The 25,082-nt window shown below is 43.9% G+C and overlaps 1 protein-coding gene across 2 annotated transcripts; it reads left to right on the top strand.

Moving 5' to 3' along the window:
- The first annotated feature begins 275 nt into the window (after positions 1–275).
- Positions 276–21,800, top strand: cdc42ep4b (CDC42 effector protein (Rho GTPase binding) 4b). 2 transcript variants are annotated; one of them, XM_086195284.1, is made up of 3 exons: positions 276–514; positions 632–655; positions 17,166–21,800. In XM_086195284.1, the coding sequence occupies exon 3, from the start codon at positions 17,336–17,338 to the stop codon at positions 18,341–18,343; it is 1,008 nt and encodes a 335-aa protein (XP_086051410.1). In that variant the 5' UTR covers positions 276–514; positions 632–655; positions 17,166–17,335; the 3' UTR covers positions 18,344–21,800. The 2 variants fall into 2 exon arrangements, with proteins under 2 accessions (XP_086051410.1, XP_086051409.1); XM_086195283.1 differs by lacking the exon at positions 632–655.
- The last annotated feature ends 3,282 nt before the right edge of the window (positions 21,801–25,082 follow it).

Below are 25,082 nucleotides of genomic sequence, written 5' to 3' on the forward strand. Positions count from 1 at the left end.
AAGCTTGTGTCAACCACAGACCTTATTTTTCCCACTGACTCTACACTCATAGTTTAATGAAATGAAGTTAAAGTAACAACACGGTGACAAATATACAAATAGAAACAAAGAGTACATCCGTAAAGTCTCCGACATTCCAATTCTGTGGTGTGTGTTTGTCTCATTGGCTTGGGGGAGCCCCCCAACCGCCAAGTTGAAGTTCTGCCTATTGTGATGTGTTGTGGGGGTGAGGGGGGTTGTGTCCCTTTAAAACGCAGCGGGAGGTGGTGCTCTCCTTCTCCGGTAGCAGAGGGGTGGAGAGCTGAGAGGAGGGGGGGGGACGGCCCGCTTTTGTGCGCCACAGTCACAGAACAAACTACGGACGGACGTTTGAGGCTCCGACAAGGGAACTGCCCCGCTGCCACTCCGCCGCAACTCCCCCGCTGAGGAAACCGACACACGGGCTTCATCTTGTGGCCGTTGACCGTGAAAGTTGAGTGGAATATAACCTGAAACGGTTGGAGCTTGACGAAAGGTAGGCTGCCGTTTCTTCCGTGTATTCCCCTGAACTAACTTGTTCAGCGGTGTTGTAATACTCAATCTGTCTTTAATAGAGTACTTTTTTTTTTTTTTGGCAATGTTTTTTGTTCAGGAAATGTAGTTTCCAGACTGCCTGGTGAGGTTTGAATAACGCCATCGGTGTGAAATCTGCATCTCATTTGAATGTTGAATCTGCTTGAGGACAACCATCGCCTGGCTGTCCCTCAGGTCTCACGGCCGTATGGAGACAACAATAAGCCCTCTGGTCTCGCTCCCTCTCTCTCTGTCCCCCAGGAGCCCCGTGAAAAGAAAGTGAAGGAGCCAAACATATCCCTGAAAGTTGCCCTGAAACACAATGCTGGTTCAGAAGTTTTTCAGTTGCACAGTAGACTTTTTAACCACTAAATCTGGACTCCATAACTTTTTTTTTTTTTTTTTAATGTTGATGGATCACCAAATATAGAAATGTAAGATTGCCATAATTAGATTCTTGCACACAGCTCTCATTTCACAAGAAGCCATGCTTTGTAAATTTAAGAGTTATATAATCATAATCTGTTTTTAGAAGCATCAACCATTGGGACAAACTTGATATTGGATTTTTCTGCAGAGATCCACCACATCGATACAGACTGATGTCAGTGCTTTTTTTTATGGTCTAAAAACAAGTTTATATGGTCCTCGCATTTTGAGCATCAAATACATGTCAACATTGTGAAATTGTAAGAAAAATTATGTTCTTACTATTGGAAAAGCCCAGGATTTATACATGTATGCCCTGTCTCCTCAAGGAGAGAAGAGCATCACCAGATCAATATTGATACATTATAAAAATGGCCCACATGTCTGTGCTGATATCGATGTTGTGCCGATATTATTGTGCGTTCCCCAATGATGAAACATCGCCATGAACTGTGATCCGTTCTTAAAAGTCATGAAACTTCCAAGTACTCTCAGAGTTCCTCTGGGATCCCATCGTCGCTCTGCAAATCATGACCAGCCAGCTGATGTGGATGCCCAGCAGTTGTCAAATTTGTGATTATTTTGGCTCTGTCGAATATGATGTGCAGGTTGGAGTATTTCTGCAGTACCGCAGTACTTCATCTAGAAGGGTATTTTGGACAAACAATTAGCAAATATTGCACCTCCTGCCAGTTGAATGCTGCCTTAGGCCTCACTTTTGTGCAGGGATCTAAGGATATCATGTCCATCAGGATGTTCGACTAGATGTTGTCTGAGGTTTTGGACGTTATCATATCTTCATTTAGCATCTGTGCCTAAATGTGTGAGTGTTTATCAAAAAAAAGAAAGAACTCCCCTCCATGAGAGCTGCTCAAGTGATGTGACGCATGAAAAATATCCTGCCGCCCCATTGGGTTTTTGTCCGTTTCCCTCGGCTTTCCTCCACTGCAGAGGTGTCCTAAATAACTATTTTCAGGAAGGGATGTGATTTAGTCAGGGACAGAAGCAGATGGACCATCAGTTCGCCTCACTGGCAGTTATGTAACATTAATACTCTGAGCTGAGAGCAGTGAACAAGAGCTCCACAAGCTACGCTGTCCCTCTCTGCCTCCCACCCTCCTGTCCAAGTGTTGTGCCTGCAGACCCGGTGTCCATTGCCTCCTGGTCTTCATACCCTCCGAGCTGAGTAATTCACTCTAAAGTTGCCACCTGATGGTGTAGCCGCTAACCGTCATTCATGCATCATGCGCCTCCTGAAGGCCGTACGGCCAGCGTTCAGCTTTAATTACGCTTGACGGTAAAGTCTGCGAGTCTGTTTTTGTAACCTTCACTATTCCTGGCTTATCACCAGTAATCAAGGCTCGTTCAACAGCCCAGGTGGACAAATGTAGGCGGACATATTGAGTAATGAGCTTGGCGTGGTCAGCCTCTTGGCCTTTGACCTCGCGCTACACACACAAACACAAACAACCCCACCCCGAACACCAACCTTAAGGTCAGTCATTAATCATCTCGCTTGATGAATCATATACTTGGCCGTTAGTTACTGGAGAAATTCAGGTCAAGGTCTGATTAATACTTGGCCGGCCGTTTCTCTGGAGCATGAAAAGTAGCTGAGTATCACTTGAGCTACAAACCTCTGAGTCGCTAAGTTAGAACGCCGCTGTTCCTTAGCTGCTGGGCAAATATCTCTCCATCGAGATAAGGTCTATTGTATGAGTTGCAGAGGCTGGGGGGGGGGGGGGGGGCGGTTGAGTGTGTCATCTCTGACTGTGCTGCTTCTTGTGCGAGCTATTCCAGTTTGCTCTGGAGGATACTGCTGCTGCTGCTGCTGCTGCTGCTGCGTAGTGAGGAAGCTGGCTACCTGCCCGACTGCACTGAGGTCATTATAGTTTTATACTGGAAAGAGAGTGCTTGCAGGAGTTGTGTGTGTGTGTGTGGGGGGGGGGGTTAGTTTGACTCATTTGCATTCTGTTTCTCATGAAAACACACTTCAGGCGGTCCTCATGCAGCCAGTTAAACGGCAACTGATTTGTTTGTAATAAAGTCCAGAGTTGTTGTATGTGTGTGTGTGTGTGTATTTGGAGTAGGTAACGTCGTTTAATATATGGAGTGTGCGCTCTAGGAGTCAGATGTGATGACTTGTGGTATGTAGCATATTTTTTGTAGCTTCCCGTGCCCCAGGAAATGCTTATGTAAATTGTCAGATACACCCACTTTAATCCCAAGCTCCATAGGAGGCCGCCTGGGAAGGATGGGAGAATGTCTTGACATTTGGCTCTCTGTTGCAACAGCTAAGAGGTTACGTGAGGAAAAATGAGAATGAGCAAACGGCTTCTTGCGAATTATTGGTGGTATATCTAAGGCTGACATTGCAAAGGGTCAAGTCTGACGTCCTCTCACATCTCCGCTGCTGTTGCAGAAGAAGAGCCGCGGAGAAAGTATTTGTTGAGGGGAATGTGTCAGGTGGCTGCCGTCAGACTTTCTCCCGGTTCAACTGTGCTTCATGCCAAACGAGTTGGCAAGCAAAGGCTCTTGCTAACAACTCACAAAGAACCTGGTCTTGAACCAGCTGGAGGAGCCAGACGGGTTCAGCTTCTGGGTGGAAGTGCGGTTTATCACTGTGACACTGGCACATTACTGTTCCTGTTAGATGCTATGACCCCAGAAGGGCAAAGGGCTTTTGACCACTTGACTACCAAAGTTTTTTGGTCAAGTTGCGCTGATTCTCTTGTGTAATTAAGTGTTAGACATCGTAGCGGCGATAAATTCTGTGACACAGCACCTCAAGAAGAGCCTGAAGTTTCTTGAACAGTTCAGTGAACGTCAGACAGCACAGTCCAGGGGTTGACATCTCAGTAGCCGACAGTAGAAGCTCCTCTACACCCGCCGCGATCATACCTCCCTTGACTGCGCACAGGTTGACTTGAGGGTTAAATTCCACGGTAGGATAGAGGGACCATGTGCTGATTGTGTAGGCTAACATGGAGAAGACTGAGGGGGAAGACCATGGAAATCATTTCTGAATATGATTCCATTTTAAAACTAGAGAGCATCACGTCATGAGATGACGTTTGAGGCCCTGGCTCAGAGCTACAGTCACTTCCACATCGGTGTAATTATGAGACCACTCCTACGCTCACGTGTGGTCTGCACATTGATCTCAGTTCCACATCTGTGGACTTTAGAGACTGAAGATCATTGAGGGTATCCAGCTCCCTCCTTACTTCCTACCTCCCTCGCCCCCATCTTCATCTCCACCATGCACCTGGGTAGTTTCACACAACTGCCTCTTGCGGAGTTGTGACATTATCGCGGTTATAGAATTCCACCAGTCACACACACACACACACACCTGCCAAAGTGCTCCAAACCACCTCTGTGTATCGTTCCTGCCACATTCGCTGTCTCCAAAACCACCTTTTGCCTTGATGACACAGACAGACTCACAAGGTGAAAACAAAAGCAGCCACGCTCCGTTGCAGCTGGTGCTAATATCACACTGGAAGCATTTCAGAAACGCTCTCTGGAGCTCTGAAGCTGTGAAGTATTAATCACTTCAGCGTGTGTCAGTTTTTAAGCTGCTGGGACCAGAGGCTTTTGTTGAAGTTCGTGAGCGGCGTTGTTTTGTCTTTGACAATTACAGGATTCGCCCCTCCTGGCAAAAAAAAAAAAAAGAAGCCCTGCAGTCTTTGAACTGTGAAGAAAAATCAAGTTGGAGTTTGAGCTCGTTTTTACAGAGTTTACATAGAGGGAGAATGTACCATGATTTCCTCAGGCGTGTGTTAAACTTGTGCTTTGAACAAGTGGGGTTTAATTGCACGAACAAAATCTTGAAAAGTTAGTCAAATCTAAAATGCGGCACTACATGAGGAAAAAAGCAAATGAGGAAAATTTAAAAAAAAAACAATAACATAAAGACGTGTGTTTATTGCTCTGTAGCCTGTCAGATTCTGTGTCAATTGAAATTTTTCATTGATTCCCGCACATCCATTCCTGCTTGGAATCAAATCTCAGTTCCCATCGCTACGTTGTACTTGTTTTTAAAAGATTTTTAAAAACAAAATGATGATATTGTGTCAGGGTTGCACAAATCAATCAGTGAGACACGTGTGCAGCTCCACACGCCATCATCAATAGTCAGGGAGGACAAAGACTTCATGACTTCATCCCAAGTCATGTGCAGCACCAGGGACCAGACACGGGCCTCTTTCTCTTTCACACAGCTGATATGTTCTTGACTCTGAAGAGTGCACATCCGCTTGCTTTGCTGTCACCATGTGATAACTGGGGCGATAACAGTAGTACTTGTTTATGTACTGTTATTCTGGCCATGTTGCTGTGGGCCAGTCAAAACCACTACGAGCAACACAAGTGCCTGAACTCTCGGTGACGCCACCAGAGTCACAGTGACTTTAAAATGCACTTTTGAACAAGATGTTCCGCACGACGGTGAAATTCTTCGTGAGTTTATGTCGAGCCGTCCCGGTGATTGCGGCACCTGTCAGTGTTTATGCCCTGAGACTGTCGTGTTGTTTAAAGCAGTTAAACCAGTTTAGATAATTGTCACGTCTGTGGTAAAGCAGCTCTCTTGCCGCGTTATTAGATCGTTCCCACATTGCTTGAGTTTCAGATCATCGCCCGCGTTGTGTTTATGTCACAGAAGGAGACTGCCGAGCAGCTTCATTCATCAGCAGCTGGCACGCCTGTCCAGCTCACATTCACTGGAGTCTGCTCTGATTACAGCTTCACGCAGACATAGTTGTAAACACGTCAGAACTGTGTCGCAACAAATGTGAAGGCCTGTCGGAAGACCAGTGAGACTGACTTGAAACTCAGGTTAACTCAGGTGTTTCTCACATATTTGTCCAGTATCATTATCACTCATTTCCACTTTGCTCCCGTTGTAGAGACCTGGAGGACCCAGCAAATACCATTTTAATCAGGCCACATTCAAGTGTTTGATCCATGCCAGTAAACCACGAGTTATACACTACCAGCTTACAAACAGGTAAAGAAGTGTGTGGATAAGCAACTCTGATGGAGTTCAAGCCATCAAAAAATAAAATGGTTCAGGACAAACTCATGTAGAAGATACATTTATTTACTTATAGGCAGCTGGATGAGACAGAAAACCATTGTGATAATCAGACCAAATGCCTGTAAAAACACTGGCTCCAGCAGTACGTTGAACCGTAACAAAAAAGTGATGTAGCACATTGGGTCAAAGCTGAATTTGTATTCATAGTTCAATATGTTTTCCTATATTGGTCAATTTATCAATATCAGTTGACTCTGGTTCACGCTGGACTCTGGGGTGGCGCTAACCCACCCTTATCTGCGTTAGCGCCACCTCAACCGAGTATGACTTCCTCCTCCACCTTGACGGAATATTGTTTTTTCTCTCTCCGTGTTGACATGATTCACTCTGAATCATGCATATTGAGAGCAGCTGGTCCTCCTGGCCTGTTCACAGTGCAGCCGAGCGTTGGCTGTTTTTAAGCTCTGTGTGGACCAAAAAAAACCAAAAAAAAAAAACAGGTGGTTTCTCTCACGCCTACTAAAATGACCAAAGAGAACTGTTGGCATAACTGTGGTTGTCTCCGTGCCCACTGGATGACAAATTCATGCTGGGAAACAGCACTGACACAGGGGAACCATGAGCTGAACTATCAGGGGCTCTTATCATGGTGGAATCTGTCTGTGAGAACCGAGAGAAGGCTTGAATATCCGCTCGCCAGAGACCCCGCAGGATATTCCCAGGTTAGCAAGCTGCTGCGGTGTAGAAGACTTACAATACCTTGATAGATAAGCATCTCGGGCCGTTCTCGTATGAAATGAATTTCAGTCCCAGTAAGGAGTGGGTGTTGCTAATGTGGGTCACCTTTATTTATTCTTTTATGCGTGTGTGTTGTTGAGGAGTGGCAGAAGGGTTTGGTTCTAGTCTTCCTCCAAGTTGCTTTGTGTTTTATTGTTTCCATTGTAGTGTGTGTGTGACATTGTTGGTTCCTCAGTTACAGAGGAATTGTGTTGGCTGTTTAGAAAGCAACAGGGTGTGTGCGTGTGTGTGTGTGTTGTGTTTGTGACTCTGTGTACTGAGCCCACCTCTCCCTGATGACCCTTGAACCTGTTTACTAACATCAGCACAAGGCTGTTGGGGCGGTTGATGGACTTTAAACTTCTTGTTGACATCGTGCACTCGCCGTCACATTTCCACACACATGCTCAGACCAGAACATATGCAGACATTAACCAGGGGACTGGAACGCAGAGAGAAGCTCTTGTTCAGTGCTCCTTGTGTGTGAGTGCTGCCCCATAAAATATCCACCAATACACCAAATTCTGCAGACACTGAAAAACTTCAGAAACTTTGCTCATGTGATCATTTGGCTCACAGATCAGGTTGAAGAAGAAACCATGTGTTTCAGTAGAGTCCTTAAATCTTTCTTGTTGAAATGGAATAACTTTCCAAATAATCCAGCTAAAGGTAGTGAAAAGAATCCATCAGAAGTTCCCAAGGCGACCACAAAATGCTGCCTTTATCGTGACATGAAACAGAAAAAGCTTTGAAACTGTCAAACACTGTTTCCATCTTGTCTGCGGTCACATTGACCAACATGTAGGCCAAAATACGTGGACAAAAACTAGTTCGGCCTGAAATGGTCAGGTTGGACTGTGACCTGGGCTTTAGTGGGGCAGGACTGCAGGCGCTTGCCCACAACAACACGTCCCCCTCAGATGCAGAGCTGAGAAACACTGCAGCTCATGTAGGTAAATCAAGCAAGGGTGAAATTACCCCGGTGATGTCTTTCATGGAGAAAAGAGCTGTTTATGTTTTCAAGTGTGTACCTCTTCCTCATTCTGTGTGTTCTCAGCTCGTCAGCCGTTGTGAATTGCTGTTATCACGCTGAAGTGGTCGTGTCTGCGGGACCGTGGGCTTTCTTTTGTCTGTGAACGTTCAGCGTGTTTGCTGTTGGTGACATTAAAGTTAACACCAAGGGAGTTTATTACCTCATCTTGTCAGTCAGGGCTCTGTGCCCGAGGCCTTTACAGCCAGTTTGTGTGTTTGTCCTTAGCAGGGAGCCTGCTGATAAAGAAAGGGCTGAGAACCGTTGAGAAGTTGACACTGTGCAGAAACACTCACTTATCTTCCAGTCACACTGTCAAGCCCCCTGCTGATTTCACCAGAGTTTGTGGATGTGCTGTTTGTGTGGGGTCTAAGGTTGTCACATTGGCTTATCTGTTTGGATCCCCAAACCCTCTTTCTTTGGAAAAACAGCAGCTAATATGGTCGGTGAACTATTTGAACTTAGCGATAGTTCAAGCCGGCTGTGATATTGGCATCCCTGCTGTAACAGAGCGTTCTGGATTCTCTCTCTTGTCTTTTTGTACAATCCTCAGTAGAGATTCTGCTTTGTGTTGTTGTCCAGCAGCTCGGACAGTTAATTCAACCACTTGGCTCGGATCCTGTGCTGCTGTACCAGGCATAAAGGCTGTATTTGTCAAAGAATGATGGGGAGGGTTTCATTTATTAATTAGACATGCACCAGTATCCCCCCCACACACACACACATATTACAGTTTAGTCCCTCCACACTAAGCATAATGAGGGTTTTGGGACAGTCCATGGTGAAAGAACGTCTGTCACTCGCTGGAATGACTGAATCCAACATGGTGACACCCCTTTTGGAGGATGTGTTTCTCTTCAATGGCTCCATCTGTGCTTTTCTTTTCTTGTCTTTTTTTTTTTTGACACAGTCCCTGAATGATCAGGATGGTAATGACACGATAGCTTTATTTTATTTTTTGTTTTCACAACCCCCTGAAGTCAACTGGTCTTTCTTCATGGCTCGGTAATTAATGTTAATTTCATCAGTGAAAACTAAGCTAAAGGTTCAGTCCTTGAGTGGGACACTTCTCCCTCTCAGAGCCACAGGCAATGCACCGGTGCAGCTTTGGTGCCGGTCCCAAGCCCACATCAACAAGGAGGGTCGGGTCAGTAGGGACATCCGACGTCAAAACCCGTTTCAAATGAGATATGCAAGGACTCAAATGAACTTAAAAGTGAAAAATCAAATGACTAAAATGTGACTAAAACTATTATGCATGAATATCAAAATTAGACTACAATGTCATAGGTTTTCATGGACTAAAACTAAACTGAATAAAACCAGGATGTGGGTGACTAAATGTGTTGAGAACTATTCAGGACATTTGACACAGGATTCAGGTTAAAGCCTGGAGTACAGCGGGTCTGCCTGTAGAGTGAGAGTCACCATGGTCCTGCCAGCTAACAAGGATCGCAACCAATTTGAGCAGCTACGCTGAACACATTTGTCCAGCATCTCTGTTTCTTCTCTCACGGCGTGTCTCGCCTCCCCCCGTCATGTGACAACGTCGTCCTCCGGGCGATTCAGCGAACAGGATCTGCACAGAAACTGCTCTGTTTGTGCTGCGTGGCGAGCAGAATAATCAGTGCCCTAAAAACCCGGCTGCGCACCACTGTGCACCTCTCTGGTGTGTCACAGATGGAAGACCTGATTCAAAATTAGCACGACGCAGAGCACCGGGAGATGCTGCCCCCCAGCAGGCTTCCAGATTACTTCTGATCAGAATGCTGAGGGATTTTGTCTGAAACAGAGGATGAATGAGTGCCTTCATAAATGGCAGGTCCAATTTACGATATTTTTTTAATCCGTGAATCATGAACTGGAGTCCCAGAATAAAAATACAGAGCAGGAAATGAGCTTATTGTTGAACGGTTTAATGTAACAAGGGAAAGGTTGTGCTGATCCATCCTTTTTATGTAATTCCTACATCAGCAAAAGCCTCAGACTTGTTTTGGGCCAGTGCGACTTCAGGTGATCAAGATATATGGTCACCAACCATCTTCTGGCCTTTCCATGCCCCCCCCCCCCCCCCCCCCCCCCCCCCCCCCCCGGGCCCACCCAGCATCTGACCAAACATTTTGTCCAGTCATGCAGGGGTAACAGCTTTATAAAAGGCCAGCTTGACTGCAAACACAGAGAAATCAATTTGAAGCCTGCCCTCTGCTACTGGATATGAGGATTTAGGAAGACGTCCACAAAGTCAGGTGGTGATTGTGTTACAGGGTGGTGTTTTGGGGGCATTAGAGCTTGTGCAACAAAACAAAAGGAAGATGGGTTTTTGGAGTCAGGGTGAGGAAGGCTGGCTGGTGGGGCAGTGGGTGGGCGGTGTGCTTGTGTCTCTTTGGTGGATGGGGGTGTGGTGTTTGCTGTCCTGAGCTCCTATCATGCAGTGCGGAGGGCCGACCCAGGCATGCCGGCTTTATTTGCTCACGTTGAACATGCTGCTCTTAATCCTCCTGTGGTTTGTTTCTGCCTGTGCAGCATTGGGGCCCTGGAGGCTGAAACACACACACACACACGCAAATACAGAGGGCCTGTAGAACTTGGCCAGCAGCCCTGCTGATGTAGCTATGTTTTCCCAGATATATCTGTTTGAACCTGTCACCCAAATTGCTTGAATACAATTATATTCACCTTGTTGTCAGCCTCCTGGAGATTAACTGCATTGCTAAGTGATGCATCTCACCTCCTCCCCTTCCCACAGGTTTCATGTTTCCTCTCACTGGTAGATTTGCCAATCAATTAAAAGTAATCATTACAACCATCGCTACTTTGGACATTGGACCAAATATTGTACCATCTCTACACATCTGTCCTTGCTGGCTTAACGTACCAGTCTCTACCAGCCTGGGCAGCTTAAGGCTACATTCACCTCAGTATGATTTCTTTTTTATCTTAAAATCCAAATCTGTTGCCATGTTCCCACCAAGCATCCCCACCGCTGTGTTGGCTTGCTATTACTTGACATCCAGGAATGTGTTTTAGTCTGGAATGACAGCTGAGGACACTTGCCGTAATGTTGACGTCCTCGTTTGTGTTTATCCCTCATCCAACAGGAGAAATTACATCGGCTCATCGTTATTACAGCTTGTCAGAATATAACTACTACCCTCATGTGCAGGAGGCTGAAGTTGCATTTTGACAGCAGACAGTTCCCATGTCCAGCTGCGTTATCAGACCTACATGGGGTGCTGATTTTGAGTGAGTCTGGTAAGAACCACCGTTAGTTGGCATATTGGTCAATGGAGTTTTTGTTCAAAGGAAAAAGGTGGGAAAATCTTCAAATGTCCAAATTGTTGCTTTTCAACCTCACAGAAAGAATTGGTCCATTTGTAGAGGGAACAATAAGAAGGAGGGCGACCATGGAGCTCAAGCCTGGTGTGGTCAAATATGATTCAGTTTTTATAATTCAAAAAATAAAGTTGCATATAAATTAGGGTCCAACTGTTTGGTTTTTTTTTCCGTTTATATCATGATACTTTTATTTTAACTGTACTTGTGTTATTTTATGACATTTCCAACAAGCCCTGTGGAGATTTGATTCATTGAAAACATGGTTCTTTTTAGATCCGGAAACATGCAGTGAAATACATATGGATTTTTTTTTTAAATGATAGTAATAATATACACCATTGAAGAACACTGTGAGTCACTGTTCCTGACAGCATGTTTAGTTTGTAAGAGGACCTTGAATTTTGGCCGGGGCAACAGTCTGTAGTCCCAACTTAGGTACTGTTTTCTCCCCGTAGCAGAGCTGAGAATATGAGCGCAGCAAGTGTGTTTAGATGTGTTGTATCTGTTCACCGTGAGATCATAGTTTCTATGTCAGACCTCCACCTGTGGAACGGCCCCTCGGGTGGGAGGTGCGCACTCTCTCTTACCCAACATTCTCATCCTTTTGTCTGCTTCGGTTCAAGATGTTTCTGCCATTTGTCATCTGGCTTTGGCCTTCGAGCGCCGTGACTCGATGTGAAGTTTAACAAGAAGAACAGGTTCCATTCCAGGGAGTAATGGTGTAGGACAGGCTAAAGGATGGTTAACAGCTCCGAGTTGACTTGCTAATTCACTTGTTAATGTCATTGTTGTTATGTTACATTATCAGTCATATCTTAAGGCCTTTAATTCACAACTGTCATTGTTGTGTCAGACAAAGTCATAGCCAAGTCTGCTGCAGAGATAGCATTTTATGGTTATTTACTTGTTATCTGTACAGCTAGTAGACTTAACCTCTTTATATTCTTATTTATGGTATTTTTGGTCACAAGTTTTATTACTTGAACAAAAAATATTATACATCTTTTTCTTTCTTTTTTTTTGCTTGAACTATGAGCCCTTTTAGGTTTGGATGAGGAATCGACTCACTGGAATAAAATAACAGAACCTCTAGACTTGTATTTGCTCATGCAGAATTGAATGTGTCCATTATATGAAGCCATGGTTGGATCGATGTGCTTTCACGTCACTGGTCTCAACACGCCGGCCTCCTCTTCCCCCCATGGGAATCAGATGTTTGGGCTCAAGGTTACGGACCTCACAGTGAACTCTTCTTTATTATGCAGGCACACTAATTAATTATTAGCATTGCTATGGATGGCATCGGCTAACTTGCGAAGGCATTAGCATATCAATGGTGCTGACAATAGGACTGAATAATAGAGGAGACAGTTGCAAGTTCAAGGTTAAACAAAGCTGAGTTGTTGTTTTTTTAACATTCTATATTTAGAACTCCAGGGTAGCCAAGAGTTTTGAAGAAAAAAAAATATTGGTTATACTGATAACATTATGACTACTGAATTTTGCGAGGCAAAATGAAGTTCTGGAAGTAGATATGAAACATCCCAGCAGAAACAGAGAGTCAGTTGGAGAGTCTTTAAACACTGTAAGAACTCTTTCTTCAGGGTATAGCCTGTAGATCTCAAGATAACCCGATACGCTATTTTTGGGGGCCCATAGCTGTTGTGTAATTCTTTACCCAGCATCCCCTGACATTTGCACGGAGCTATCCATCTTCTAAATAAATGATAGACTTTTTCCCTCTTTCTCTCTTTTTTAAAAATTCAAATGCAGTCAAAAATAAATCCAGAAAGTCTTGCGTCATTGTGTGCCTGTTGGTTTAATCGTGATTGGATGAGCAGCCAAAGCCTCTTTTGTCTGTGCACTGAGTGGAAGGAGAGAAAGTGGCATGGGAGCTGAGGACTGCATGGCGCCTGTGATCCATGGGATTACAAGAGTGGGACGGAGCACTGATGAGCGCAGTGATTGTTGTGATGTCATTCTGCGCGCATCAGAGTATGCAGGCGACATAAGATGGCCTTAATCATTCATGGTCCCTGTCATTGCTTGTCTCCGTGTGCTCCGGTGACGTGGCGCTCTGAGTGCTCTGTTATATAAAGGCACTGCTGGCATGATGTCGGAGGCAAAAGAAATTTTAACTAGGACAAAAAAGAGAATTGTGACCTTTTCTATTGTGTGTGTGTGTGTGTGTGTGTGTGTGTGTGTGTGTGTGTGTGTGTGTGTGTTGAGGTAGCTGCATCCTGGTGGTGCAACCTGTCAATCTGTTTAGGTCTGTAAGCTTGGTAAAACAGATGGAATTTTCCCCCAACTGAGCTGAGAGCGTGTGTGGTATGGGTCATAAAGGCCAGACTGAACACCGTGTTGACATCGCTCAAATGTGAGAGCGGCACAAAGCTACAGCTATGTGTTGTGTTTGGCTGTTAGACTGACACATCTGACCAGAAACCACCTTCAAGCCCATATTCTGAGCCTTACAGTCATTGGGTTAAGATCCACCTGGCAGTTAACGTCTTACCAACAATTTAGTGAATCTGCAAATCATCTGCAGATGTTAATATGAAAGAAAAAAATAAGAACTTTACTGCTGTTGTTAGAGGCACTTGGCCAATAAATAGCCTCATTGTTCAAGATTTTTCTCCTCGTATTTCTTGACGTAGGCAGTTGAAGGTAATAAAGCCTGATAAACTTATCCTAAAAAGATTTGGCAAAAGCATGGAGAGACTTTCCAAAACAACAAAAGTGACATTTTCATGTGCGGTACATTAAAGTGATTTTGCAGGCTTTTAATACTGTCACTGGAAAGTTGTTTTGAAACCATAGAACACACATGACACTGCCATTCTTCCCCTTTTAAACATGTATTGAAAGCCTAGAACTGAATATCAAAGGACTGCCTGCAGCTTATACTTCATCTTTTGTCATGCCCACAATAATGGGTTCTTGATGATGGTGAAACCACAAAGGGGCTCCTAAAGACATAAAACGGGCCATTTCCTAGAATGGCTTAAGGTGAGAAGCTGGCACCTTTTTGATATTTGAGCCCCCACCGGCATCTTTTATACTGAAGCTGAATGTCCCCTTGTGTCACATCAAAAACATTCCCCCCTCAGCTATGTGGTGATATTGCCCTGCATGTGGCCACCTAGAAGGGTTAATCCATCTGAACGGGATGATCTCCCCATGAAGAGGATAAAATCTTTCTGTCTCCGCCTGGCTGAGAGACAGGAAGCTCTGCACTAATGTTGCCATAGAGAAACAAAACTATGGGCAGTTGATGAGTCGTCTTGAGTGGTTGGTCACACATTCAGCAGCCTTTTGTTTAGGCTGCTGCACAAAGTCATGAAGGATTTAGCTAATGTTAGATTATAATGCATTAATCTGTCCGCCATGGGTCTATTCAGACAGACTTTGCTGGTATTTCTTTGGTCTTAGCCATAATCTTATAAATTGGCATCCAGTTGCTGTTTAAAAAGCTATAACAGCCTCCCAGTTGTGACAAGTGTGAACTCTAATTAAATAAAACTTGAAAACAAGCTTTTCAAAAATGACCTTCTACTTCGTTAGGCCTTCTTTTATGTACATTTTATGTTGTTGTAAGGGACAGTAACGTTCTCTCATTAGCACCACTAGAACTACTGAAGAAATCTTGAATGTATTTGTAGAGGATAAAAGTTTGGCAGTGGATGGAGTTCAGCCTTCTTTAGGGATGATCTGTCTCGAGAAAGAGAAGCAAACAATAAAAATCCAGCTCTAGCTTTCATGATCTCTCCAACTCTCCCTCTGTTCCCTCTAACGCTACTGTTGCCTTTCCCATTGAATGGGCTCTTGTCAGAGATGCAAATGTTTTCAAGGATGACGTTCCCTTGGAATATTGTTGAGCGAACTCCCCATTCATGTACAGGGGAATACACATGCAAGCCCAGAGCGTGGGCTGCAGCTCCAGTGCAAAAACACAGAATGACGGGGTCCCTGTCTGGCTGGAACAATGGACACCCTTGTTGATGTCAGTAACACATGGAGCTAGTGGACCGTGGCTCGCCCCCTCTCCGCTCAATACTTGGTTAAAATCATGTTTCAAGGCGTGAATCACTGGTGACTTAAGCACAGTTACTTCAAATTCTGCTCAAAATCCATGTACTCATCAGCCTACGTTGCAGAGTCCAAGAGACCATGTTGAAACCGAAGTCGCCTTGCTTCCCTCACGTTAGAGCAACCCTGAGTTTGTTACTGAGTAGGTATTCGCGGACAATTGCAATCAAACTCTAGTTGTAGTGGCGTTTGGATTGCTGTAGTTCCAGGACACCAGAACAGAAAGAATCAATATATTGACATTCGTATGTCCACCTCCTGAACAGTAGATGGCAATTTGCTGGCTGCATTCAGACTTTTGTCTGGTTGCCGGTTTGCGTCACACACCAAACAAGTTGGTAAGTGGTGCATTTGTCAAATGTTGGACAATCATCCATGTACTTCAAGTTTGTTTCCTTGCGCACACATTTCTTTTTCTGTTTTTAGCTCAGCACCCTTCATGATAATACCTCCTCAGCGGCACACTGTTAAGCACCTCAGTGGGACTGATGGAACATACAGTGTGGAGTGCCTAAGTCAGTTGGGGCCATATTGACGCATATGCAATCCAACTTTAAAAAAGGAACGACTAAGATTTCAGTCAGACGAACATATGTCATGTATTTTAAAACAAACGTTTTTCTAACATCATGTAAATGTTCTACCTGATCATTGCAGTAATTCGCCATATTATCAGCCTGTTTTGCAGGGTCAGATTGACCTTCTCCAAATCAACACCCCTTTTCTTTCTTCAGCCTTGTATCTGTCACAGATATCCCCAGAGCTGGCATTTTACTGTGAGTTGCTTTTTTTTCGTGTTTTGCCAGTGTTTGTTTTGTGAAAAACAGACACAATGAGACAGTAAAGGACAGAAACAAATATTAGGTTGCCTTGAAGGCTAAATAAAGGCGAACAGTGAGAAAAAATACAAAGAAACAGGGCAAAGTAAGAACAGACTGAAGCGAATCTTGACTTCCTTCTGCACTGTAAGTCGATCCAAGCCGAAGAAATGCTGTTCAACTTCATTCTTTCTCTTTTTTTCCCCATTCTTTTATTCCCCGCAGCTTGATTTGCACTAGCTCCCGGTATCCTGTGTCTGGCTGGTTATGCAACAGTCAGGGGCCTAAATGGGAACTAAAGCACTGCAGTGATAGCAGCCACTGCAGCCACTTGAAAACTGAAAGTGACAGCAGCCCTTATAAGTTTTTAGAAAGAACTCAAACATGTACCAAAAGAATTGTTCTGACACATTTGAATGGGAACTTAATTTGCCGTGGTTAAATTCGCTGGGTTTATTATTAGTAGTTTGAAGTTAGGTGAAGGTTGGATGAACTTTGTACCAGAAAGCTTTTTCTCCATCATTACATAACGCCCGTACAGATTTCTCCATATTAAGCTTTTCTGGGTTGGAGCCACTGAAGTGAGGCCTCATTTTGAAGTGCTGGCAACAAAAGTTTCCATATTTTATGTGCAGCAGGACAGAGGAAGTTGGCCTATTCAGTGGTGCCCTAACTTTAAAGCTCTGCACCCTTGAAACATTCAGCCATGTGCTGTGTATCCCTGTTTCTCTCGGACTTTCTTTCATAACCAACTCACTTAAGTTTGTGAAAAAAACTTGTTTGTTTTTTGAGGACGTTCTAAAAATTTTGATGTACTCCCTGACGTAACAGTGTATCCCAGTTTTGGAGTCATGGGCCTGTGTGTTGGATTGTGCTGTGAAATGAAACGCTCTTTAGGGGCATATTTTAAGTGGAATGTAACACTTACATCTGATTTAAAATGCCGTCTGTTGTTTTTGGATTTTATGTTGCCAGATTCCCAGCCACAATGCAAAGCTATTCTTGGTTTACAGAACCATTGATTGTCTTGTATTTATATTACTGATTAGAATTACTTGTATTGTCTAATACTCTCCATTCTTTCTCTTCATAGGCTGATCCAACTGAAAGATGAAACCTGAGCTGGAGGACCATCATGGCTGCGCACGCTAAACGCCTGGAATTGTACTTGCTTTGACAACACATCGATTTGCCAAAGATTTTTGTAAGGATCCCACCTCTACAAAAGTAATTTCTGTCTGTGGATTATAAGATACTGCCATCATGCCAATTCTCAAGCAGCTGGTTAACAACTCTAACCAGTCCAAGCGGCGGTCTCGGGCTGACTTGACGGCGGAGATGATCAGCGCTCCGCTGGGGGACTTCCGCCACACCATGCACGTGGGTCGGGGTGGCGATGCATTCGGGGACACTTCATTCCTCAGCACCAGATCAGGGGAACCTCCAAGGGAGCAGGACTCAAAGCAGGGCTCACCAGGTCCCAAACCAGGGCTTTTGTCTCGTACCTTCAGAAGCAGCAAGCGCTCTCAGTCGGTAAACCGGGGGGACAAGTTTGACTACAATATGATGGCACCTTCTGGGGGCTCTGCCAACTTTGTGAAAAACGCCATATCCCTGCCATATCTTAACGACGAGGATGTTAACAGCGGCAAGCAACTGCCTAAGAGTGTCTCCTCCAGTCCAATGAAGAAGCTGATGGAGATTGACACCAAGCCAGTAAATGGAGCAGCAGCCATGGCAACACTGGATGCAGAGTTTGACGAACATAATTTCGGAGAGCTTACAGATTTGCCCCCATCCCTGCCTAAGGGAGGCGGACTGAAGCACGCTGAGTCCATGATGTCCTTCCACATCGACTTGGGGCCCTCAATGCTTGGTGATATTCTGAGTGTGATGGAAAAGAAAGGGTGGGAGGAGGACGACCTCGGCTATGAGGAAGGCAAAGGTAGCGAGGGCCATGGGTCACCCTCCCACATTCCCCACATAGATGATGATGAGGAGGAGGAGGAGGAGCGGGCTCCTGCAAGGCCACCTCGTATAATGTACCAGCAAAAGGCAGTGGTGGATCCGTACACCCCAGAGCTGCACACCAGGAACAACCACCACAACCTGGATAGCTGCTCTGTGTCGAGCTCCGGCTCGGCCGCTGAAGAAAAACCACAGTACCACCTTCATGACGGCGACACGGACAGTGCAAAGTACAGTTCACCACGTGGGGAGGACGACAGAGATTTCACCTTCATGGATGAGGATGATGAGATTCGCGTGTAAGCTGACCTGATATCAGGAGTCTCAGAGGACACTTATGGAGACATTGGGAGGCTGTCACATGCTGGGAAAGGCAGGGAAGGGATTTGGAGGCAGGGCCACATCTGCTTCTTTATTGATCAATCTAATCTCTGTACACTTTGTTCGGCAACAAAAATAAAACCAATTAAGCCTTATTTGCTCGACTGTAGCCAGGAGATGTGAGTGTGTTAGATTGTAGACAGACTGGCTCGCAGAGGACAAACTCTTGCAAAATTCATCATCATCCAAGGCTCTTGTGTTTCAACCCTCTCAGAGGTACGGTAGCGAAGAGGGGGAAAAATCAACAAGCCATTAGTTATGAGCATCGCACTCATTTTAAGAATGGTGATCACGATGTAGGCGCTGTATCCTGTCTGTCAATCATATGGAAATGACATTTGGAGTGGGATGTGTGAAAAACAGGACATGTGAGGTTCTGGGGAGTAACGAGGGAAAAGAATGGAAGCAAAATGTTGTATTTTCTGTGTATGGAATCGATCGTGGAGCGTCATTTGCCAAATATAATGTTTTGGCATAAACACTAAATACTTAGGAAGTTATAACTTTTGTCCACGCTTGACTCTTACGGAGTATTTCTGCTATTTTACTTTATTTTATACACAGAACGTATCTGTACTGCAGCCCTCTGAATCTGTATTTGTGGCTGTCTTTGGAAAGTCTGTATTCCCATAATTTACAGACAAGTCTGTGATATTTGTTCATTTTCATAAGGGATGGATTACGTGCACTGCTGGGTCTTAAAGGTTCTGTTTTTCCTTGATGAAATTGTCTTAACAGTACAACAGAATGGGTTAACTTCTGTGTAGAGAAATTGGCTTAATTGCACTTAACGATTGGACTCAAGTAGACATGAAACTGTCTAAATCACATGTATTAGTTTATGAAATCCCTGGGTCGGGGAATGCTTTCAAATTAGTGTGAGGCAATACAGAACTGTCAAAAACAAAGAGGCCTTTTGTACGGCTAAATTTGAGCGTACAAAAATTCCACATTATTCCTGAGGTTTGGCAGGATTAGTAGGTCAGCAGAGAGACATAAGAAATGTCTGAAAGGGAGTTGCTGCAGAGAAAAAAAAGTTAGGGTTCCACCTCCTCTCTCTAGTTGTCTGTCCATACGTGTTTTTCGTGCAGAGAAAGAATGTAAATCATGTACAAAGTGTTATTACAGATACTTCAGATGGTCATCAGGTACGCCTGCGGGCGGAGAAAGTGAAAGATACTTCCTGTCCGCAGGCCTCACTTGTGACAATATTCAGCTCTTCTGCAAAACCCAGTCTACGGAGCCCTGGAGTTGCCATGAAGAGAAAAATACTAAATTGTTGCCACAAGATATAAATTGATCCCTCTGTTTAGTTATTTGAGGCCACACTTGATAACGTGCCCTCAAAATAATCTTGTTTGTGGTCACGAGATATAAATTGTCCCCTCCACTCTTGCCCAGGGATTACAACTTTCTCCATCCATTGAATTTATTTGTGCCCTCAGTTCATAACTTGTTCCCTCAATTTAGTTATTTTGCGGGCCACATGGCATAACTTGTTCCGACAAATTGCGCAAAGCAAGGGAACATGTTTTGTTATTATCTTTTGGCATCAACATAACTCAATTGAGGGGAAAAGCTAAATTTTGTACACTTTATTAGACACATTTTGAGAGCAACAGTTATGACCTGAGGCAAAGAATTAAACTGAGCCTGCAGGTTTTATCTTGTGGCCTCAAAATCTATATTTTCCTCTGTGGCCAAACTGTATTTATATGTGTCTTTCTGTGGCTGCTGCAGGGCTCTGTACAAATCCCACAGTACGAGCAGATGATTAAATCAACCGATCATCTGGTGTTTCCCTGTCTACTCATTAAACGTGCTGGATTAATGGCCCCCAACCAGCTGGAGCCGCTCCAAAAACAGCAAGGTCAGGGCCAGACAGGTGGGCTGTTTCTCTTTCAACTGTTTGTGTTTAGTTGGTTTTACACTCCTGGTGATAAATTAGAAAGAGGTGTACCTTCTTCTCCACTGTCTGTGACTAATGTTGATCTTTTTATTTTGTGTTAATGTGCTAATCGCTACATTTGACAAAGCTTTGATTTTCCTGTTGTGACACTGATGCAGGGGGGTGTGGACATAGCCAGTCAGGATGCAGTGCCATTCTGCCTTGAGGTATTTTTATGTTTTGGAGTCATGTTTCATGAACAGGTTGGAACAAGTAAATTCAAATATCAGGAGGAAATTGCCAAGATACCATTTATGGGATAATGTAGCAGGATTGTGTGTCTTATGTATGGAAATGCAGTATGATATGAGTCGAATCTCACTCACATTTTGAGGTAATTGGGCCAAATTTGAAGATGTCTTAGTTTTTTTTTTGGTCCTTGTGTGGAATAGAAGTGGATTGTTTGGGCAGCTGCAATCCCTCAAGACACGGAAAAGGAACAAAAACACTCCTTATCTTCCATCGTTATGTTGTGTAATCAAGAAATGTAAATATAATTTGTGCCATTATAGTGAACAATCTTTGTTATCAGCATTGGTACTGCAGAGAGAACCAGAGGAATGTTAGCTGCTTGAACTCTTGCGCCTCGGTTCCATAGCCGCATATCTGGATTCCATGTAATGCACCTAAAGTTCACTCATTTCCGTGGAAACCGCCAGGATCTCCTACATATTTGCAAAGCTTTTGCCTCAACTATGTCGCAACATGCTGCAGATTGAGGATTTACCACGGACAGTGTGCTCGCGAAAAGAAGCTAACGGGCTACGAATGAGCTAACGGGCTATTGTGAACTTTTATTCCACATTTAGTTATGGGGGGGGGGGACTATTTGAACTTCTCTGGACGAATTGATGGGTGTCTGTCACCTTGCGGTGCATAGCAACAAGCTCAAACACAAGATGTACGTGGAAACGTGGAGTTAAAAGCACATTTGTGGCTAACTCGCATTTGCATTTAAAATCTTTCACCAAGCTGGGTTGTCAGATTGCAAGAATTTACATGATGTAAACAGATGATTGTGGAAAACTATACTAATTTACTCTGAAATACTTTTCTTGCAATGGTCTGGCACTTCTGTCTCTCTGTGGGAAACTCCCAAGAAGGCTAAAGCCATGTCAAGGAATTTGCAAATACTGTCTGCCCCTTAAAATCTTCTGTGCCCTGACAGTTATGGTTTGGTGAGTGGTTTAAAAAAAAAAAAGAAAAGAAAAGAAAAAAAGATAAGGACTGCGAAAAGCAACTGGTTCAGCTGTAGAATGTTTTTTTTTTCCTATTCAGTGGCTGTAGTGTTATCCCAAGTATGTACTGTTTTTCTTTTTCTCCTCTATTCTGGTTTTACAGTGCATTAATATATTTACCTCCCTCACTTTCCTTTCTTTGAAATAACAACTATATTTTTCAATAAAAGAGAAAGCTGGTAATATTTAACAATGACTCAGCTGTTTTTGTGTTTGCTTCCTTTTCATAGTCCTGCGACTCTATTCACATTTGCCTTCCAGAAACTGACCTGGAACCGACCTGGAGCACACCCAAGACTCCTTCCTGAGGGAGCCGGCAAAAGACTTCCAGCCACGTCCGCGTTCGAAAGGTGAAATATGTACTAATGAAAAGGTCACGTCGGCCGTCTACAGGCCTCCAACAGAGAAAAGCTTAGAATTCCTGAGAAAATTTCGTTCACCTGGACTTCAGCACCAGCTAGTATCCACCATGTTGCATGTTGCCCTGGGACAAATTTAGGGACCACATCGGTGCAGGAACAAGTCCTACAATCAGAAAACGCATTAGCATCGTTTAGTATCTGGCTCCCTCCAAGTCAGTGAAATATGTGAATGAGGGATATGTGGTTCACACTAACTTTAGACATTTCAACGTTTTCTTTAACGGCATTAAAATGCGTCTATCATAGTGCATTCATTTATTGTAAAGCACCAATGAATCTTAAAAATACTCTTAGCATCGCGTTAGCTTTGCATTTGCTCCTCAAAATCAAAAAGTGGTGTTGATTGCTAAAGATTTGATGTCAAACAAGACACGTTCAGTCTAGCAGGGGGTGACAGATTTGCCTGTTCAGAAAACAGGTTCCCCATCCCCCGATTTGTACATTCACCGTTTCCAAAAAGACAAAAACAACCTCAAGCAAGCATAAAAACTTTTAACATTTTCAAACTGTGCATCAGCATGTTGATGGAAGCACAACCGGTGACTCACCATCACCTCTTGAAGTTGTTTGCAGTGCTGCGTATTTGCTCCGTTAACAAACATCTTCGGAGAGGATCAGTCCACATAAAAAACATTAAGACAAAACAAAAAAAAAATCTGGTTCCACGCAGCAGCGTCCCCGGCCGAATGTATCTGGGCTACTAATGAGAGTCCTCCTTCCTGCCTTTGATTGTAACAGAGTTAAGAACTTGTCGATCAAACACTCAGATCTACTTCATACTTGTACCGTGAACCAGAAAAAAATACTGTGCAGCAGTTATTTACTGTTTCATATTACCTCATTAGTTCAGTGTCTTTAACAAAAGGCGACCTAACGGCTTAAATGACTCATTAATAACGAAGAGAGAGAAGAGTAAATGAAGTGTACAGATGGAATACATCACAGCCTTCTCCTCTCTTTTCTTTTCTGCACATCCAATTTATCCAGTTGATGGCGTAGCGCTTTGCTTCACCTCAGCAAGATTACTCTGAAGTTGTTGTCACAACCCATAAAATTACCACATTAGTTGCAAAAGTCTTGATTTAAACTTCCAAATCTAAAAAAAAAAAATTGCAAGAGGATGACTCGTTTTTTTTGTGTGTGTCACACTAGCGCCCTCTAGTGACTGATGGATGCAAATAAAAGACTTTTAATGTAGAGTTTCATCTTGCAGGTCCGTCAGACTACAGGAGGACTCCAGTTGCTTCGATGTCCAATGATAAGCTGTTGTTGGGCTGATAATTATTCTTTTTTTTCCAGATTATAATTTTATTATGTCACTGAAAACAAGAAATAATTAAAAAAAAAACCATTAAATTCAAACTTAAATGAATCAGACAGAGAAATGACAACGACCTGACTGAAACGCTTCCTCTTAATAACAACATTTACGAACACACAATGAAGTTCAATTAAAATTATGAGCAAAGAAAAGCAATTAAACAAACCTGAGAGTCATAAGAATTAAAAAAAGCTGGACCATAATGGTGAGTTTTTACAAGTGACTTGAGAGAAGCAGCTTCAGTTGGTCTGAAATTACCGAGGGACTATGAATCCTTCTGATCGGGAAATTGAACACATGGAAGTATCATCACTTTGCTGTCCATCCAGTTTCTCTACCGCTTGTCTGTAGGGTCGTGGGGGGGTGGAGCCTATCCCAGCTGACATTGGGTGAGAGGCGGGGTTCACCCTGGACGGGTCGCCAGTCCGTCGCACGGCCATCAGGAGCAATTAGAGGTTCAGTGTCTTGCTCAAGGACACTTGGACATGGCCACCGGGGGAAGTGAGGACTGAACCAGCGACCCTTCGGTTTCTAGACGGCCACTCCACCTCTGAGCCACGCCGCCACAAATGTTCACTCCATAGTTATTTACTTTATGGTGCAAAAAATGGAAGCTAGCGCCTGCTGAAAAGGCTGATTTGTGATAAATATAAAGGAAAGAATATGAACGAAACACTCAGTTTGGTACATTTGAAGCAGCGGTCACAGTATTTCTGATTCGAATGGAATTTCCTGAAAACGTCACACAGAAAAATCTGAATTTCGTTCAAAAAACTCAGAGGCCAAATAGATAGACTAGGACGTTTTTCTCTCGATGTCAAACTTTGCCATGACGCTAAGCTACTTTGCTAACGAAAACTCAAGTCAGTTTTCCCTCAGTTGTCTCAAGTGTTTTGTTCTCAGTTTTTGCAATTAAAGTATGTAAAACTATACTACTACTGTACTAGTAATACTCCGAATGGTGTTTGGTTTCCTCTGGTATGTTTCTGAGCTGCTGAAACCATCAATAACATACTTCATGCACTCTATTTTTACCCTGTCTGTTCCGAACATCTTAAACGATGAAACGGTCCTATCGAGCTCCGCTCTTCCTCTCGTTTGCTGTCACAAGATGTTTTGTTTGTTGTTGTTTTTTTTGTTTTTTCGCACCGGCAGGTTAGCGGACTTCCAAAATCAGGTTTTCATCGGTGCCTCTCCCCCGTCTGAGCCGTGTGGAGGAGAACAAACAGCTCCATCAGGAGGGCGCGAGTCAGCGGAGCTGCTGGGTGAACGTGGAGCAACGGGACGGGCGAGCCGAGGTCGAGTCTAAAAATGACACAGAGAGAAACACGCCGCTCCCGGTGGAACATTCAGGGACCTCTTTGAAATGTGTTGAAATCACGATTCTGCTACGCCGCGTCTCATACATACGGCGAGAGCAGAGAAATCTATAGTTTTTTAATTATATACGTTTTAATGAAGGCATCCGAAGTCATTGACTGACCTTACAATCAAGTCAGGCTGGACGATCGTTAGCCCCGCTTATTAGGAACTATCGACTTCTTCCTCCTAATGGCCTGGAAGGTTTTCTTGACTGGTGGCATCGCCATCGAACGGCGCCGAGATCACGTGACCATGCAGGGCATCAATGACATCATTAATCATACACTAATCACAGTCATAGACAAACAGCCAGTATTGAGAGTAAAAAGCATGGAGGCTGGTTCTGAATTACAGCTAATTCCTTTAGAAA

The sequence above is a fragment of the Aulostomus chinensis genome, chromosome 23 (genome assembly GCF_037954235.1).
Source record: "Aulostomus chinensis isolate RoL2024-O1b breed Wild chromosome 23, RoL_Achi_v1.0, whole genome shotgun sequence".
Lineage (NCBI taxonomy): Eukaryota > Metazoa > Chordata > Actinopteri > Syngnathiformes > Aulostomidae > Aulostomus > Aulostomus chinensis.

Bases quoted from the DNA above. Each gene is read 5' to 3' on its own strand.
- cdc42ep4b (XM_086195284.1), top strand. From the start codon at position 17,336: ATGCCAATTCTCAAGCAGCTGGTTAACAACTCTAACCAGTCCAAGCGG.